This window comes from Embiotoca jacksoni, unplaced genomic scaffold, assembly GCF_022577435.1.
Source record: "Embiotoca jacksoni isolate LCO1_2020_lvr unplaced genomic scaffold, fEmbJac1.0.p SCAF_44, whole genome shotgun sequence".
Lineage (NCBI taxonomy): Eukaryota > Metazoa > Chordata > Actinopteri > Embiotocidae > Embiotoca > Embiotoca jacksoni.
The window spans coordinates 235,001-255,704 of NW_027185397.1; the positions used below are offsets into that span (position 1 = coordinate 235,001).

A 20,704-nucleotide genomic window follows, 5' to 3' on the forward strand; every position below is an offset into this window, starting at 1 on the left:
CCTCCGTGACCTTCATGACCTTCGTGACCTCCATCACTTTCATGACCTCCATGACCTTCATGACCTCCATGACCTTCATGACCTTCGTGACCTCCACGACTTTCATGACCTTCATGACCTCCATGACCGACTGCTGAGCTCCTCAGTTTCATTCTTAAAATGTCTCACAAACTTCGGATGAATATTTCAACAAGAAGTTTAAAAGTGACACTGAGCTCAGTTACAGAATGTGAAGGTGTTTTTAATTCCTTATTACAGGGTTCCCACTGGTCAGGGACTTACAGGGAATTTTAAAAACTCTTCCAGACATTAAATTCAGGGAATTTGATATTTTTTTGGATGGATGGAGCTGTAATGTTAGTTAGTTGTTGTCAGTGTGTTGTTCTCACCTGTCTGGTTCTGATCCGTCTCACCTGTCTGGTTCTGATCCGTCTCACCTGTGTGATTCCAGGGAGGTCACTTCGACCTGGCCGACAGGATGTTCCACAGCGTGCGTGAAGCCTGGCTCTCGGCCTCCAAACACAACATGGCCGACGTGAAGGAGCTCATCCCGGAGTTCTTCTACCTGCCCGAGTTCCTGCTCAACTCCAACAACTTTGACCTGGGTCAGTGTCAGAACCTCTGAGACCTGACCTGACCCGGGTCAGTGTCAGAACCTCTGAGAGAAGTGAGTCCAGTGCCGCAGTGTTCATGATGTTCTCTGCTGTGTGTTTGATGAACCAGGAGCCAAACAGAACGGAACCAAGCTGGGAGACGTCATCCTCCCACCGTGGGCCAAGGGAGACCCACGGGAGTTCATCCGGGTCCACAGAGAGGTGGGACACGGAGACACTCAGAGACACTCCTAGACACTCAGAGACACACCGAAACACTCAGAGACACTCGGAGACAGTCAGAGACACACCGAAACACTCAGAGACACACGGAGACACACGGAGACACTCGGAGACAGTCAGAGACACACCGAAACACTCAGAGACACACGGAGACACTCGGAGACAGACCGAAACACTCAGAGACACACGGAGACAGTCAGAGACACACCGAAACACCTAGAGACACACGGAGACGCACTTAAACACTCAGAGACAATCGGAGACAGACCGAAACACTCAGAGACACACGGAGACAGTCAGAGACACACCGAAACACTCAGAGACACACGGAGACACTCGGAGACAGACCGAAACACTCAGAGACACTTGGAGACAGACCGAAACACTCAGAGACACATGGAGACAGTCAGAGACGTCAACCCTCTGGTTTGTCCCCCCGGCTGCAGGCGCTGGAGTGCGACTACGTGTCGGCTCACCTGCACGAGTGGATCGACCTGATCTTCGGCTACAAGCAGCAGGGCCCGCCGGCCGTGGAGGCCGTCAACGTCTTCCACCACCTGTTCTACGAGGGACAGGTGGACATCTACAACATCAACGACCCGCTCAAGGAGACCGCCACCATCGGCTTCATCAACAACTTCGGGCAGATCCCCAAACAGGTCCGATCATGAATCCATCGTGTCCACAGCTTCAACTCCAGCTTCTGTTTCCAGGACTCATCGTCCTCCACGAAATCTGATCTCGCAATCATCAACGCAAACTCAAGAAATTCTCATGATTTTTCTGCAAAAATTGTCGTCAACAGAATCTGTGCTGAAAGTATGAACGACATAAAGTAAATCTTTTCAGACAATAACTCCTCCTTTACAACCAGAAACAATCACCAGATAAAACTTTGGCCTTCACATAAAAGGATGTTAAATGTTTTAATGTTGTAATTAATGAAGTGTTAAATTAGGTTTCAGAGACTGCACTTTGTTTATATCAAAGGCATCGATTACATATTTATTACTTTATCAGGTAGTGCTTTAAAAAAAGAAAAGTGTTCTTTCTCAACTTGCAATTTTTTTGAATTCCTGTAATTTTATGCAAAAGACTCATTTAAAACTCCACAAATGAAATAGAGATTTTTGAGAAAATCTGCCGTAATTTTTTTTTTTTTAACAAAACAATCCCAGAAAAACTCCTGGAGGGTCTGATTGATGATTTTATTAATAATCAGAGGAATAATAACTGTCCTCCTCCCTACAAGTGAGGGTATTGCAGCATTAGCAGCTGCTAACATTTGACCTTTGACCTGCTACAGTCTTAAAACCACCAGCACCAAACTACGAAGGTCTCAGAGAGGAGTTTCCCTTTTAGATGAGTCTCCTGCTGTAACGATCACTGGAACACCTTCAGGTACACGCTGACGTCTCAGACAGGAACTGACTTTGTGTGTGTGTGTGTATGTGTGTGTGTGTGTGTGTGTGTGTGTGTGTGTGTGTGTGTGTGTGTGTGTTCCAGCTGTTTAAGAAGCCCCACCCCCCTAAACGGGTCCGCAGTAAAGCCAACGGCGACATCACCGGCATTCCTCCGAACTCCAACAGCGACAAGATCTTCTTCCACCACCTGGACAACCTCCGACCTTCTCTGGCACCTGTCAAAGGTACACAAAAACAGACACACACACACACACACACACACACACACACACAGCAGCTGAGGCTAAACGGTTCTTTAACCTCACGGACACACGGTAACAACATGGTGACATTGTGTGTGTGTGTGTGTGTGTGTGTGTGTGTGTGTGTGTGTGTGTGTGTGTGTGTGTGTGTGTGTGTGTGTGTGTAGAGCTGAAGGAGCCCGTGGGACAGATCGTCTGCACTGATAAGGGCATCCTGGCTGTGGAGCAGAACAAAGTTCTGGTTCCGCCCACCTGGAGCAGGACGTTTGCGTGGGGCTACGCGGACCTCAGCTGCCGTCTGGCCAACTATGAATCCGATAAGGTCAGTAGGAAGAGTTCTGATCAACCCTCCATCCTCTCTGTGTTACTGCTCACTTCCTGTCCTCAGATCGTCCTTCGTTAGTTCTCAGAGGTTCATCAACTGAAACTCAAACTACTGAGAGCTTCTCATGACAGACACAAAGGCCCCCTGCTGGTGATTCAGTAGAAATGCACCTCTCTTCCAGGTTCTGATGCAGTTGTTGTTCCTGCAGGATTCTGCTGTTTACATTGAAGTTTGTCATCAGATTTAAATGAACAGACATTTAACGGCTCCTGTTAACTCTAGCTGTATTATTATTATTATTATTATTATGTTATTTAGAGAGCCCACACTATTCCTTCTGTTATCATCTGTTCTTCTGAGTGACGCTCAGTATTAAATCCACTCAGGACTTTCTGAAGCTGTATGATGCAGCAGCTGTTTTCCTCGGAGATGATCAGGGTGGAAGAGTTTTAGTTGTTAGCGTGCACACATATTAAACGCCTGAAATATAGAGCAGTGATCTTTGCCCCCCCCCCACCGCCACCACCCCACCCCACCCCGATCCAGCAGCTGACCTTTGACCTCCCGTTGCAGGCGCTGGTGGTGTACGAGTGTCTGTCGGAGTGGGGTCAGATCCTCTGTTCCATCTGTCCCAACCTGAAGCTGGTGATCACCGGAGGAACCAGCACCTCCATCTGTGTCTGGGAGACGGGAAGTTCCAAGGAGAGGGCCAAGTCCCTCACACTGAAACAGGTACACACACACACACACACACACACACACTGAAACAGGTACACACACACACACACACACACTGAAACAGGTACACACACACACACACTGAAACAGGTACACACACACACACACACACACACACACACACACACACACACACACACACACACACACACTGAAACAGGTACACACACACACTGAAACAGGTACACACACACACACACACACACACACACTGAAACAGGTACACACACACACACACACACACACACACTGAAACAGGTACACACACACACACACACACACACACACTGAAACAGGTACACACACACACTGAAACAGGTACACACACACACACACACACACACACACTGAAACAGGTACACACACACACACACACACACACACTGAAACAGGTACACACACACACACACACACACTGAAACAGGTACACACACACACACACTGAAACAGGTACACACACACACACACACACACACACACACACACACACACACACACACACACACACACACACACTGAAACAGGTACACACACACACACACACACACACACACACACACACACACACACACACACACACACACACACACACACACACACTGAAACAGGTACACACACACACACACACACACACACACTGAAACAGGTACACACACACACACACACACACACACACACACTGAAACAGGTACACACACACACACACTGAAACAGGTACACACACACACACTGAAACAGGTACACACACACACATACACACTGAAACAGGTACACACACACACACTGAAACAGGCACAGTACACACACACACACACACACTGAAACAGGTACACACACACACACACACACACTGAAACAGGTACACACACACACACACACACTGAAACAGGTACACACACACACACACACTGAAACAGGTACACACACACACACACTGAAACAGGTACACACACACACACACACACTGAAACAGGTACACACACACACACACACACACACACACACACACTGAAACAGGTACACACACACACACACACACACACACACACACACACACTGAAACAGGTACACACACACACACACACACACACACACACACACACACTGAAACAGGTACACACACACACACACACACACACACACACACACACTGAAACAGGTACACACACACACACACACACACTGAAACAGGTACACACACACACACTGAAACAGGTACACACACACACACACACACACACACACACACACACACTGAAACAGGTACACACACACACACACACACTGAAACAGGTACACACACACACACACACTGAAACAGGTACACACACACACACACACACACTGAAACAGGTACACACACACACACACACACACACACTGAAACAGGTACACATACACACTGAAACAGGTACACACACACACACTGAAACAGGCACAGTACACACACACACACACACTGAAACAGGTACACACACACACACACACACACACTGAAACAGGTACACACACACACACACACACTGAAACAGGTACACACACACACACACACACACACACACACACACACACACACACACACTGAAACAGGTACACACACACACACACTGAAACAGGTACACACACACACACACACACACACACTGAAACAGGTACACACACACACTGAAACAGGTACACACACACACACACACTGAAACAGGTACACACACACACATACACACTGAAACAGGTACACACACACACACTGAAACAGGCACAGTACACACACACACACACACACACTGAAACAGGTACACACACACACGCACTGAAACAGGCACAGTACACACACACTGAAACAGGTACACACACACACACACACACACTGAAACAGGTACACACACACACACACTGAAACAGGTACACACACAAACGCAGGTACACACACACACGCACTGAAACAGGTACACACACACACACACACACACACTGAAACAGGTACACACACACACACTGAAACAGGTACACACACACACACTGAAACAGGTACACACACACACATACACACTGAAACAGGTACACACACACACACTGAAACAGGTACACACACACACACGCACTGAAACAGGCACAGTACACACACACTGAAACAGGTACACACACACACACACACACACACACACACACACTGAAACAGGTACACACACACACACACACTGAAACAGGTACACACACAAACGCAGGTACACACACACACGCACTGAAACAGGTACACACACACACACACTGAAACAGGTACACACACACACACACACACACACACACACACACACACACACACTGAAACAGGTACTGTTGGACTTGGGCTCCTGCTGGTACAAAGCCAATATGTGTCAGCCCCCAGTCCTGTGTTCTTTAATGAGGCAACAGGAGAAGATGTCAGGCTTCAAGATATTTATTGAACAGAATAATCAGTTTACAGGCTTCAAGATATTTATTGAACAGAATAATCAGTTTACAGGCTTCAAGATATTTATTGAACAGAATAATCAGTTTACAGGCTTCAAGATATTTATTGAACAGAATAATCAGTTTACAGGCTTCAAGATATTTATTGAACAGAATCACCAGTTTACAGGCTTCAAGATATTTATTGAACAGAATCACCAGTTTACAGAGCTCTGGGTCCAGACTATGTTTCCCTGACATCAACAGAGTATGTGTCAGTTCATGAAGTCTGATCTCCTGACCCTCCCTGACCGTCTTCTTATAGTCCAGACACCAAAAAGTCATGTGTGTTGATGTGTCCTTTGTTGGTTGGTGGAGGTGGGGGTCTTGCCTTGTGGGGACGTGTTGCTCAGGTCAGTAACTTATTCCTGTTTTATGACTCGGAAGAAATAAGAAAGACAGGAGGTGAAACTAATGGTCGTGCCATCAACCGTTACAGCCTGTGGCCTTGTTATTGTGCACAGCAGCATGCTGACCCCAACAGGATCACTGACCTCTACAGGATCACTGACCTCTACAGAAACAGCCTGTTGCACAGCCTGAGGATTAATAGTTGATTAATTTGAGATTGTATATAAGGAATATAATATGGCATACATATATAGTATTATTGTAAACATAGCCTAGCACAGAATCGCACAGTACACGCACACACACACACACACACTGAAACAGGTACACACACATACACACACACACACACACACATACACACACACACACATACACACACACATACACACACACACACACACACACATACACACACACACACACACACACACACACACACACATACACACGTACACACACACACACACACACTCAGACAGGTGAATATATGATATCCTGTTTTCACACAACTTTCTCAGATTTCTCTAAAAGTCCATAAAATCTCATCCTCCAAACTAAATGTGTTGCTTCCTCCTGATTGGTCCGTCCTCCCTGTCCCGTGTCCTCCTGCAGGCGCTGCTGGGCCACACGGACGCCGTCACGTGTCTGACGGCGTCGTCGGCGTACCACATCGTGGTCAGCGGCTCGCGGGATCGAACCTGCATCATCTGGGACCTCAACAAGCTGTCGTTCGTCACGCAGCTCCGAGGCCACCGGGCGCCGGTCTCAGCGCTCTGCATCAACGAGCTGACGGTGAGCAGCGGTCTCATCCTCCGTCACCGTGGAAACGCATTACATCAGAGAAACAGGTGGACCAGATGTGACCTGTGTGTGTGTGTGTGTGTGCAGGGTGACATCGTGTCCTGTGCAGGAACCTACATCCACGTGTGGAGCATCAACGGCAGCCCCATCGCCTCCGCCAACACCTTCACCGGCCGCAGCCAGCAGATCCTCTGCTGCTGCGTGTCTGAGATGAACGAGTGGGACACGCAGAACGTCATCGTCACGGGACACTCCGACGGCGTCGTCAGGGTAACCGCTGGTCATCACTGCCCATCAGCCGTGTTCTGTTTTTAAGTGGTTTCAGTGTCAACTCGTTAAAGCTGCAGGTTTTGCTCTGAAAACTAAATGATGAAGAAGAACTTCATAAATTGTGTTGAATTATTTGTTTATTTGTTATTTAAATGTGTTTGTAGTTCTGGAGAATGGAGTTCCTCCAAGTCCCAGAAACCCCTGCTCCAGAGCCGCTGGAGCCAGATGTGCCCGACTGCTGTGCTGACGAGAAGATCGGTGAGTCCTGAAGGAACCAAAACACACTGGATTATGAATGAAATGTACAATATAATAATTCACCTTCTTTAAAGTATAACTCTGGTTTCTGAACCGACATCACCAGCTGACCTCCAAACAAGTGAAAGTAAACTAAATAAACGTTTATTCACTATAATCTCAACATAATTCATAAACAGGTCACCAATTCAACACATATTGAAGAAAAATCTAATTAGGACACGCCCACCTGGACACACACCACACACACACCTGGACACACACACACACCTGGACACACACCACACACACACCTGGACACACACACACCACACACACACACACAAACACACCTGGACACACACCACACACACACCACACACACACACACAAACACACCTGGACACACACACACACCTGGACACACACACACACACCTGGACACACACACACCACCTGGACACACACACACCACACACACACACCTGGACACACACACACACCTGGACACACACCACACACACACCTGGACACACACACACACCACACACACACACACAAACACACCTGGACACACACACACACCTGGACACACACACACACACCTGGACACACACACACACACCTGGACACACACACACCACACACACACACCACCTGGACACACACACACCACACACACACCTGGACACACACACACGCCATCCCCATCACACAAGTCTTTATATTCCCAAACTTAAATAGATCCAAACTGTCCTGATGTCCTTCAGAACCGTCCAGAACCTCCAGGATTTACCCATCGTGAAGTGTTCTGGTGTAACTTGGACACGCTGACAGAAAACCTTCTCCAGACACCGACTCATCACCCATAAACATATCATATTATATGAATATATATATATATATTGTCATATAATATATATGTATATATATAATATATATATATCATATCATATAATATATATATATCATATCATATAATATATATATATATATATTATATGATATATATATATATATATTGTCATATAATATATATGTATATATATATATATCATATAATATATATATATATTATATGATATATAGAACTTTATTTGCACCATAGATTTCTCATTAAAACATGTTGACAACGTCTGCTGGTGTCACAGAAGGCGGTGAGAGTCACAACGGCGACGACGACAGCAGCGAGTCGGACGGAGACGAGCCGAGTCTGAACCAGGAGCCCGGAGCGCCGCGCGACCCGTCGACGGGCGGCGGCAGCCAGCCGGGCAGCGCCGTCCACCGACCCAGAGGTACCGACTCAGTCACGGCCTGTCGGGCTTTTACAACTTTGGAGAAACTTTGTGCTGTTTATGATGAAGAAATGTAGAGAATCTTTCACTTAAGCTGGACTTTACAGTGTTGTGAAAAAGTGTTTGCCTCCTTCCTGATTTCTTATTTTTTTGCATATTTGTCACTTAAATGTTTCAGATCATCAAACAAATTTCAATATTAGTCAAAGATAACACAAGTAAACACAAAATGCAGTTTTTAAATGAAGGTTTTTATTATTAAGGGAGAAAAACAATCCAAACCCACATGGCCCTGTGTGAAAAAGTGTTTCCCCCTAAACCTAATAACTGGTTGGACCACCCTCAGCAGCAACAACTGCAATCAAGCGTTTGTGATAACTTGCAATGAGTCTTTTCCAGCTGTGGATGAATGTTGGCCCACTCATCTTTACAGAGTTGTTGTAATTCAGACACATTGGAGGGTTTTCCAGCACCGACCTCCTTTTTAAGGTCATGTCACAGCATCTCAATAGGATTCAGGTCAGGACTTTGACGAGGCCACTCCAAAGTCTTCATTTTGTTTTTCTTCATCCATTCAGAGGTGGACTTGCTGGTGTGTTTTGGATCATTGTCCTGCTGCAGAACCCAAGTTGGCTTCAGCTTGAGGTCACGAACAGACGGCCGGACGTTCTCCTTCAGGATGTTTTGGTAGACGGTAGAATTCATGGTTCCATTTATCACAGCAAGTCTTCCAGGTCCTGAAGCAGTAAAACAGCCCCAGACCATCACACTACCACCACCATATTTTACTGTTGGTATGAGGTTCTTCTTCTGAAATGCGGTGTTACTTTTACTCCAGATGTAACGGGACACACACCTTCTAAAAAGTTCAACTTTGGTCTCGTCAGTCCACAGAGTATTTTCCCAAAAGTCTTGGGGATCATCAAGATGTTTTCTGGTAAAAATGAGACGAGCCTTAATGTTCTTTTTGCTCAGCGGTGGTTTTGGTCTTGGAACTCTGCCATGCAGCCATTTCCGCCGAGTCTCTTTCTTATGGTGGAGTCATGAACACTGACCTGAACTGAGGCAAGTGAGGCCTGCAGTTCTTTGGATGTTGTTGTGGGGTCTTTTGTGACCTCTCGGATGAGTCGTCGCTGCTCTCTCGGGGTAATTTTGGTCGGCCGGCCGCTCCTGGGAAGGTTCACCACTGTTCCATGTTTTCTCCATTTGTGGATAATGGTTCTCACTGTGGTTCTCTGGAGTCCCAAAGCTTTAGAAATGGCTTTAGAACCTTTTCCAGACTGATAGATCTCAATTACTTTCTTTCTCATTTGTTCCTGAATTTCTTTGGATCTCGGCATGATGTCTATCTTCTGAGGATCTTCTGGTCTACTTCACTTTGTCAGGCAGGTCCTATTGAAGTGATTTCTTGATTGAGAACAGGTGTGGCAGGAATCAGGTCTGGGTGTGGCTCGAGAAATTGAACTCAGGTGTGATAAATTACAGTTAAGTTATGTTTTAACAGGAGGGGGCAAACACTTTTTCACACAGGGCCATGTGGGTTTGGATTGTTTTTCTCCCTTAATAATAAAAACCTTCATTTAAAAACTGCATTTTGTGTTTACTTGTGTTATCTTTGACTAATATTTAAATTTGTTTGATGATCTGAAACATTTAAGTGACAAACATGCAAAAAAATAAGAAATCAGGAAGGAAACACTTTTTCACACCACTGTAAGTCTCAGCTTCGTTCCTGTAGAGACTCTTCCTCCATAAAGGAGCGTTGTGGTTTATTGTTTTGTTTGATGGTATGATTTGGTCCTCGTCTGCTCCCTGAAGGTCCGTCGGCCCGACCCGGAGCGTCCTGGTCGATGGACAGCGGCTCTGACGACTCCCACCGCTGGTCCGACACCCTCAGCATCGACGAGAAGGACGGCTTCGTGTTCGTGAACTACTCCGAGGGCCAGACCAAAGGCCCCCACCCACACCCCCACCCACACCCCCACCCGGCTCACCCGGTGCCTCAGCCCCTCCATCCCTCCACCGCCGAGGCCCGGACGTACAACCAGCTGAGGGCCGGTGGGTTTTCCAGGGTCTGAAGGGAGCGTTTCTCCTCTGAGCTGCTGACTGAGCTGCTTCTTCTGATTTAATAAGAATGTAAAGTTATAACCGGTGTTTGTCTCGGTGTGTTCAGGCTACCGGTGGGAGCGCCAGCTGGTCTTCCGGAGTAAACTCACCATGCACACGGCGTTCGACCGCAAGGACAACGCTCAGCCGGCCGAGATCTCCTCGCTCTCCATCTCCAAGTAAGACCAACTTCCTTTCTACTGTCCTCCAGACGAACGTGTCCGTCCGTCCGTCTTCCTCTAACCCGCCTGTCCTCCCCGTGACCTCCGACCTCTCCGTCCAGGGACCACAGTAAGATCCTGGTGGGTGACGGGCGCGGCCGAGTGTTCAGCTGGTCGGTGAGCGAGCAGCCGGGCCGGTCGGCGGCGGACCACTGGGTGAAGGACGAGGTGGTGGACAGCTGCTTCGGCTGCACCGTCCGCTTCTCGCTGACGGAGCGACGCCACCACTGCAGGAACTGCGGGCAGCTCTTCTGCCAGAAGTAAGATCACCGACACCCTCCACTCTCCTCCTTCCTGCATGTTTTATTGTTTTGAGATTGTTGTGATCAAAACATTTGGATTTTGCGGTGGATTTTCTCAAAAATGTCGAAGTAATTTGTGGAGTTTTAAGTGAGTTTTTTGCATTAAATTGCAGGAATTGGAAAAAGTTGGGAGTTGAGAAAGGAAAATTAGATATTTTTTAATCACCACCTGATAAAGTAATAAACATGTAATCACTTCCTGTGATAATAATCATGCTGCACTTCAGAAATATTTTAGTTCTCATCTTTTTTATGTATTTATTGAACTTAGAGAACCGTGGAGATAAAAGCTCTTAAAAGCTCCTAAAAGGTCCTAAAAGCTCCTAAAAGCTGTGTATGTTTCCAGAACAGAGCGTCTGTGACTGGAATATAGAAACAAGGACTACATCAGCTGTCAAAATAAGAGCTTTAGATGCTGTTTAATTCATGTTCATTCAACACATAGACCTGCTGGATGAAACAAACAAAGAGACGTCTCTGACAACTGGACGTGTGGACAAAACTCATTTAACATCCAGTAATATGGAATCACTTCCTTTGATCACAAACATTTAATCATCATTTTAATGTGAAGAACACATTTCCCACAAACCCCGTCACTTTGGTGAGACAGGTGAAGAACCAGTGAAACCCAGCAGGCGTTTGCAGGTTTCTGCTGAGACTTCCTGTTCGTCAGCTTCATTTTCTTCATTTTCTTCATTTTCTTCATTTTCTTCATTTTCTTCATTTTCTTCATTTTCTTCATTTTCTTCATTTTCTTCATTTTCTCTGTTCATGACGTTTCTGGATTTAAACACTTTGCACAGCGACTGTATATATTTTTTATTTTGATAGATTTTTATCTTCCTCCTCCACCCTGAGTTTCCCGCCTCCTGCTGGGTGTTCCAACTTCCTGGTTTCTCCTTGTTTTCAGGTGCAGTCGCTTCCAGTCGGAGATCAAGCGGCTGAAGATCTCGTCTCCGGTTCGCGTTTGTCAGAACTGTTATTACAACCTGCAACACGAGCGGAGCGTCGAGGACGGCTGCAGAAACTGAGCTCCGCCCACCTCCACCCGCCGCCTCCTGGGGAGCGTTTCATTTCTCCACCTGCTTCGTAGTGCCCCCCCCCCCCCCACCTTCAAACATCCAGTCACCACATGGACTGAAACACGAAGTGCACGGCTCGGCGAGGGAGGCGGGATGAAACAGGAGGAGGCGGGGCTGTGATGCTTCAACCAATCACCTGCTGGGGAGAAAGTCCCCGGCCAGCTTGGAGCAGAACTTGTTGATAGTGTAAATAGGTATCATGGCCTTTTTAACTCCGACAGGAACAACGCAGAAAAAAAATAAGGTCAATGAGGAAAAAAGCAGCCGCAGCGTGTAACATAGCGTCGTGACTAACAACTCCCGGCTTTAAAAAACAAACGGATCGTGTGTCGTCGTCCGGAGGAGCAGCGCGAGGGCGGAGCCTGTCGGTAACTCCCGTCTGTGGGCGGAGTTATGCAAAATGACCTGCGTTGTCTCTCCGATCATGTTGTTCTCGTTGTTTACAGATTTGTGTCGCGTTGCCCACGGCGTCCATCATCAGACCGGCTTCGCCCTTTTTTATTTGCCAATTTATTTTTTATCAATTATGATGTTTTTTGTTTGCTGCTTCCTGAAGATGTTATCAGTTCATTATCGACCATATCACTCCGTTTATCTTCGTTGTCCTGAAGGGAAACATCAAGTAGATGCACACGTGTGTTGTAGCTGCACACGTTTCCGTTTCACGTGCAGCTTCCTGAACACGTCCACAAAAAGGGACTTCATGAAGCGTTTTTATTGATGCTGCTGGTTTCTGGTCAGATTTGTTGTTGGCTGGACTTCACCGACATCGTGGCATTAATGCAGCAGGTCTGATCTCACGGCACTCACACACTTTATCCTTCACCCTCTCACGTTCACACCGTTCAAACAGATGTTTCAGACAGATGTTAACATCAGATGCAGGGAGCAGCGTCCGTACATTTTAAACATGTTTTGTGGCATTAAATTAATTAAATCCACGTCATAATTTCAGATTTGAACAGAGGAGACGCTTTAGACTGAGAGGTTCAAATCAAGTTCAATCTGAAGTCTTCCACGTGGTTCGTTTGATTTCTTAATATGTAGCGGTGACGTCAGTGATGTCATCAACCATCAGTGATGTCATCATCCATCAGTGATGTCATCGTTGGTTTGTGAACGTTATGAATCCTCCAGTTCAGATTCTGTCCGTCACCATCTTGATAGTTCGGAGCAGGAAGTGACCATATTTGGACGAGCTGGGGGAGGAGCCAGCGGTGGATCTGACCGATCTGATCGGAAACCTGACGATACTACGTCCCGCCCACCGATAGCTGTAACCTGACTGCACCACAGGCCTGTCAATCAAACAGACACGCCCCCAAAAACAGGTCTTCTTGAATCTTCTTTTCTAATGAATGAGGGATTATTTTCAGATGGACCTCCAGAAAACTAAGAAGAAGGAGTGACTTTAGCTAACAACACCGAGATAACTGATGGACACATTTTATTCACTTTGGATTTGATGAGAGAAGTTGAATGGGAGTCTATGGAGCCGGAGGCTTTTTGGAGCCGACCTCCAGTGGCACTCGCTGGTATTGCAGCTGAAGACACTTCTGGATCGGACTCAGAAGTCTGAGTTCATTCAGCATTTAATGAAATGACTTGAAGAGGTTTTAGTGAGTCTGTCCTGATATGTTTCGACTGAATATGAATTTAATTGAAAATTATCTTCCTCCTCCTCCTCCTCCTCCTCACTCTTCATACGTGTCACTTCGTTCGTGTCTCAGTGGGCAACAAACTGCTGCTTTCATTCTTTCTTTCCCTCCCTCCCTGTTCGAGTCCCAGCTGTGGTCCTTAAACGTTGCTCGTCCTGATCCTCACCTGCTCTCGTATTTGTCCTTCTGATATCGTTCTACATTTCTGTCCTTTAACGTGCAATCACGCCACCCAGCTGAAGTCTATCAATCACGAGTTCCTTCTTCACGTGTACAAAAAACAAAAAGGAATGACGAGTTTTTACGTTGTCTTTCGAACTGAAGGTGAATTTCACAACAGAGAAATCGACTGTACAAAGTATTTATGCAATTATAACTGGTTTTAGATTTTTTTTTTTTAATGATTATTGCGATTTCAGCAAGTTTTGTTACTTGTTGCATGTCTATTAACACAGCTGACTTTCTGTGTCAGTGCATTGTACATGTTCTCGCCGTTAGGTTCTCCTCTTCTCTTGTTTTCTGGTTGTTGTTTTTGTTTTTTTTGACAAGTCGACAGGTTTGTTGTACAGAGCTGCAAATCACGTCCCCGAACCCCCGCAAGGACTTTTGTACTCTTTACGGAGAAAATTCAGGACTTGATGAGAGAAGAAAAAAAAGAGAATAAATCCAGGATTATTTTGGTGGTCTTGTATTAGACTGCATTATTACGGTATCTGGTGTGCAATCTGTGATAGCTGAATGTTCCTTGTATATTTGTGTTCACTAAATCCTCCCAGAGAAAACAACTGTAGAGTACCCCCCCACCCCCACCCCCTTACAGAAACAAAATGTTCCAATAATGCAATAGATCTGGTACTTATCCTTTTTATTTCATTTCAATAAATAATTGCTGTTTACCACCAATGGCATCTTGTTTCATCTGTAACCATGGAAACGTTCAAGGAGCATTTCCCTCAATGACGACTTTATTAATTCAAAAAGTTGCTTCAGGTTCAGACTCTTGCTGTGTTTCAGATGTTCTACTGTCCTACTCTGAACACTTTCCACCCTAAACGGTCGCCATCTTGGCTCTGTAGAGGAAGGGGGCGGGGCCACTGACATAAAGGATTTTCAAATTAAAAGCGTGTGAGGAAGCTGCAGCTGTTCCTGAACACAACGTGTTTGTTCTCTGCTGCTGGACAGAAGAATCAGAGTGTTTATTGAGTGTTAAACAGAGGACACAAAAACACACTGAATTCTGGGTAAAATAATGAAAGCTGCAGATATTGTGGAGGCTGATGTGTTCACATGATGAGGTCATTTCCTGTCAGTGTGGTTTGAATGAACAGGACTGTGTGCACAGTGAGAGTCCTGACATGTTAGAGTAGTGTGTGTTAGTGTGTGTCTGTGCGTGCGCGCGCGCGCGCGTGTGTGTGTGTGTGTGAACATGCAAACTCCTCACAGAAAGGCCCAGGACCGGATTCGAACCCAGAACCTTTTTGCTGTGAGGCGACAGTGCTAACCACTGCACCACCGTGCCGCCCCGATGTAGTTACCACAACAACAGACAGCAGGAATATATTGTTACATCTGATAACTGAATGAAAGCAGCTTGAGGTACTTCCTGCAGAGACCTGACATTAACCTATTATTATTATTTATGTTCACTTTTATTTAGGTGACAGACATTTTATTTTAATGCATTATTTTGATAATTTTACAGCTTCATTCTCTTTATAAAATGATTCCAATATGTTCTTACATATATTTAGAGTTTCTTAGACATTTCATACACTGTCACACTGTGAAAAGTTCACATTTAGATCATGGAAACAAGGTTATCAACTGGTGTTGAAATCCACAAAGTCACAGACACCGCAGATATAAAAGTTAACTAAAGGTGATTGACAGCGTTGCTTTCAGTGGACATTCAATTTATTAAATCTGTCCTTTTGTTTCATTCATTACATCTACAAATGTAATCTATTTTGTAAGATATCTAGAGTGGTGGTTCAGTGGTTTTCAGGGTCGCCTCACAGTAAAAAGGTTCTGGGTTCGAATCCCGGCCTTCCTGTGTGAGTCTGCAGGTTCTCCGTGTGCCTGCGTGGGTTCTCTCGGTTCTCCGGCTTCCTGCCACCGTCCAGAAACATGAACCTCAGGTTACCTGGTGGTTCTACAAATGTCCCTGAAGTGTGAATGAGAGCGCGGACGGTCTTTGTCTCTGTCTGTCTCTGTCCTGTGATGGACTGACCACCTGTCCAGGTGAACCCCGCCTTCGCCCTCAGTCAGCCGGGATAGGCTCCGCCCCCCGTGACCCTGTTCAGGATAAAGCAGGTTGAGATGATGGATGGATTCAAACTCTGATTTCAGTAAAACGTACTCTTGAAGAATGGACAGAAGTGATCAGCAGGTCGTATGTTTATATTTGTTAAGTCCTTGTGATTGATATATTGTGTTCAGTTATTTATTGTGACTAATTTTTGTTATTGATCACTTTGGAGTTACTTTTTTCGGGTCGGACAACACGGACGTCCTCTTCAAGAAGGACCGGAGTCGCCTCCATCTGCTGAGAAGACTGATGTCCTTCGGAGTCTGCAGGACTCCGCTGAGGACGTTCTACGACTCTGTGGTGGCGTCGGCCATCTTGTATGCAGCGATCTGCTGGAGCTGTGCAGGAACAGAGATGGACAGGAGGTCAAAGGTCAGCTCTGTCCTGGACAGTCCTCTGGACTCCATAGAGGAGGTGGGGGAGAGGAGGATCATGGACACCACCTCTCACCCTCCATGAGGCTGGAGGAGCTTCAAGCAGCTCCTTCAGACTGCTGCACCCTCAGAGCAGGAAAGAGCGCCACCTGCAGGTCGTTTGTTCCGATCGCTGTTAGACTTTTCAACACCATAAAATGATGTGGCACTATTCATATTAATATTCATATTGATATTCATATTGATATTCATATTGATATTCATTTTATTGCACTGGGCACTTTTTCCATTCATCCCAAACTGTATTTATTTATTTGTATTTATAGTATTTGGTTCTTTTGTGTATATAGTCTGTGTATATAGTCTGTATATAGTTTGTGTATATAGTCAGTGTATATAGTTTGTGTATATAGTCTGTATATAGTCTGTGTATATAGTCTGTGTATATAGTCTGTGTATATAATCTGTATATAGTCTGTGTATATAGTCTGTGTATATAGTCTGTGTATATAGTCTGTGTATATAATCTGTATATAGTCTGTGTATATAGTCTGTGTATATAGTTTGTGTATATAGTCTGTATATAGTCTGTGTATATAGTCTGTATATAGTCTGTATATAGTTTGTGTATATAGTCTGTATATAGTTTGTGTATATAGTCTGTATATAGTCTGTATATAGTCTGTATATGTCTGTATATAGTCTGTATATAGTCTGTATATAGTCTGTGTATATAGTCTGTGTATATAGTCTGTATATAGTTTGTGTGTATATAGTCTGTATATAGTGTGTGTATATAGTCTATATATAGTCTGTATATGTCTGTATATAGTCTGTATATAGTCTGTATATAGTCTGTATATGTCTGTATATAGTCTGTATATAGTCTGTGTACATAGTCTGTATATAGTCTGTGTATATAGTCTGTATATAGTCTGTGTATATAGTCTATATATAGTCTGTATATAGTCTCTGTATATAGTCTGTATATAGTCTGTATATGTCTGTATATAGTCTGTATATAGTCTGTGTACATAGTCTGTATATAGTCTGTATATGTCTGTATATAGTCTGTATATAGTCTGTGTATATAGTCTGTGTATATAGTCTGTGTATATTGTTTGTGTATATAGTCTATATATAGTCTGTATATGTCTGTGTATATAGTCTGTATATAGTCTGTGTATATAGTTTGTGTATATAGTCTATATATAGTCTGTATATGTCTGTATATAGTCTGTGTATATAGTCTGTGTATATAGTCTGTGTATATTGTTTGTGTATATAGTCTATATATAGTCTGTACATAGTCTGTGTATATAGTCTGTATATAGTCTGTGCATATAGTTTGTGTATATAGTCTATATATAGTCTGTATATGTCTGTATATAGTCTGTGTATATAGTCTGTGTATATAGTCTGTGTATATAGTCTGTGTACAGTCTGTATAGTCTGTATATAGTCTGTATATAGTCTGTGTATATAGTCTGTATATAGTCTGTATATGTCTGTATATAGTCTGTATATAGTCTGTGTACATAGTCTGTATGTAGTCTGTGTATATAGTCTGTATATAGTCTGTGTATATAGTCTATATATAGTCTGTATATAGTCTCTGTATATAGTCTGTATATAGTCTGTATATGTCTGTATATAGTCTGTATATAGTCTGTGTACATAGTCTGTATATAGTCTGTGCATATAGTCTATATATAGTCTGTATATGTCTGTATATAGTCTGTATATAGTCTGTGTATATAGTCTGTATATAGTCTGTATATGTCTGTGTATATAGTCTGTATATAGTCTGTGTATATAGTTTGTGTATATAGTCTATATATAGTCTGTATATGTCTGTATATAGTCTGTGTATATAGTCTGTGTATATAGTCTGTGTATATTGTTTGTGTATATAGTCTATATATAGTCTGTACATAGTCTGTGTATATAGTCTGTATATAGTCTGTGTATATAGTTTGTGTATATAGTCTATATATAGTCTGTATATGTCTGTATATAGTCTGTGTATATAGTCTGTGTATATAGTCTGTATATGTCTGTATATAGTCTGTGTATATAGTCTGTATATGTCTGTATATGTCTGTATATAGTCTGTATATGTCTGTATATATAGTCTGTATAGTCTGTATATAGTCTGTATATAGTCTGTGTATATAGTCTGTATATGTCTGTGTATATAGTCGGTGTATATAGTCTGTGTATATAGTCTGTGTACAGTCTGTATAGTCTGTATATAGTCTGTATATAGTCTGTGTATATAGTCTGTATATGTCTGTATATGTCTGTATATAGTCTGTATATGTCTGTATATATAGTCTGTATAGTCTGTATATAGTCTGTGTATCTATTCACTGCTCTTTCTCATATTGTGTGCACCTTTTCTTTCTATGCTGCTGTGACGACTGAATTTCCCCACAGTGGGATCAATAAAGTCAAAAATCTAGAATCTAAATCTAAATCTGAAATTAAAATTCAAGACTTTCTTCAAAATGTGAACACGTCTTTTATACACATTCAGCCTCACATACAAATATTTGGAAACTATTGGCTTTGCACCAGAATTTAAAACTTTCAGCGTAATATTTTACAAGCTGATCACGTTTATATGTAAAATCTTTATCAGCAAATTGTAGCTGTCTTTATACCACAGAGGAGTGAATGCAGGAGAAAAGATTTGAGTATTAGAAAAAGAAATTCGGCACTGCTTTTACTCTGAAAGTCTGAACCGGAGGTGGTGTGTCGTCACTCCCCGGGCTCGGCGGCGGTGGGAGGAGCTCAGGACTGCGGTGATAAACAAACACACGCAGCGGGTCGGCGGTGTCGTGAGGAGCCGCGGAACACTTCCAGGGAGGCCGACCTTCTCCACGGGCCGAGCTACCGACTGTTACAGCCGCTCCAACGCCCCGGAGCTCGTTTCAAACGCCCGGAGGACTTCACCCCCGCTCCTCCCCTCGGAGTCGGCTTATGTGACACATTAACGTCCCGGCGGCGAAACATGACGGAGCTGAGGAAGCGAGGCGGAGGAGACCCGGACAGCACCGACAACATCAGCGACAAGGTGAGGTGCACCTCGGCCGGTCAACGGACCCCGGCGTCTGCGCGAGACCTCGCCGGGCGGCGCTCCGGTTAGCAGCGGAGCTACATAAGCTAGTGAGTTAGCCGCTGGCTCCGGTCCGGTAATCCGGCTCCGACCGCAACACGGTCACGGAAACGGCTCGGTAGTCACAACCGACGACCTGTTCTCCGTCGGGGGGTTCACGTCCTCACCGGGCGGAGGATGTTCTCCCCGGTTAATCGCTGTCATCACGGGACGAACTCGGTGTCGTGCCCCCGCGGCTCAGACTGCGTGCGTCCGCTGCAGGTCCACTCGGAGGCGGGCAGATGAGCGCGGAGAGGTCGGAGGGCCCGCGGGCCTGGAGGGGGGAGAGGGGCAGAAACCAGGGCTCCACTCATGCTCCACTCATGCTCCACTCATGCTCCACTCATGCTCCACTCATGCTCCACTCATGCTCCACTCATGCTCCAAACGGACTGAAAACTGCCATTTATCTTTTTATTTCTATCATTCTTGTCGTGAATCAACCCGACTCAGAGTCACAGCAGCCCTCCATGAAGCC

The 20,704-nt window shown here is 44.8% G+C and overlaps 2 protein-coding genes across 2 annotated transcripts in view; both read left to right on the forward strand.

Moving 5' to 3' along the window:
* Positions 1–15,287, forward strand: part of wdfy3 (WD repeat and FYVE domain containing 3) — a 127,675-nt gene extending 112,388 nt beyond the window's left edge. Inside the window, 14 exon segments of the mRNA XM_069169322.1 lie at positions 452–605; positions 724–815; positions 1,283–1,495; positions 2,343–2,484; positions 2,670–2,824; positions 3,401–3,559; positions 7,022–7,201; positions 7,298–7,480; positions 7,645–7,738; positions 8,869–9,012; positions 10,831–11,070; positions 11,186–11,297; positions 11,402–11,599; positions 12,555–15,287. Of these exon segments, the coding sequence (XP_069025423.1) occupies positions 452–605; positions 724–815; positions 1,283–1,495; positions 2,343–2,484; positions 2,670–2,824; positions 3,401–3,559; positions 7,022–7,201; positions 7,298–7,480; positions 7,645–7,738; positions 8,869–9,012; positions 10,831–11,070; positions 11,186–11,297; positions 11,402–11,599; positions 12,555–12,675 (2,187 nt within the window). The 3' untranslated portion in view covers positions 12,676–15,287.
* Positions 15,288–19,858: 4,571 nt separating this feature from the next.
* Positions 19,859–20,704, forward strand: part of cds1 (CDP-diacylglycerol synthase (phosphatidate cytidylyltransferase) 1) — a 36,490-nt gene continuing 35,644 nt past the window's right edge. Inside the window, exon 1 of the mRNA XM_069169298.1 lies at positions 19,859–20,145. Coding sequence (XP_069025399.1) covers positions 20,083–20,145 — 63 coding nt within the window. The 5' untranslated portion in view covers positions 19,859–20,082. The remainder of the gene's footprint in view (positions 20,146–20,704) is intronic.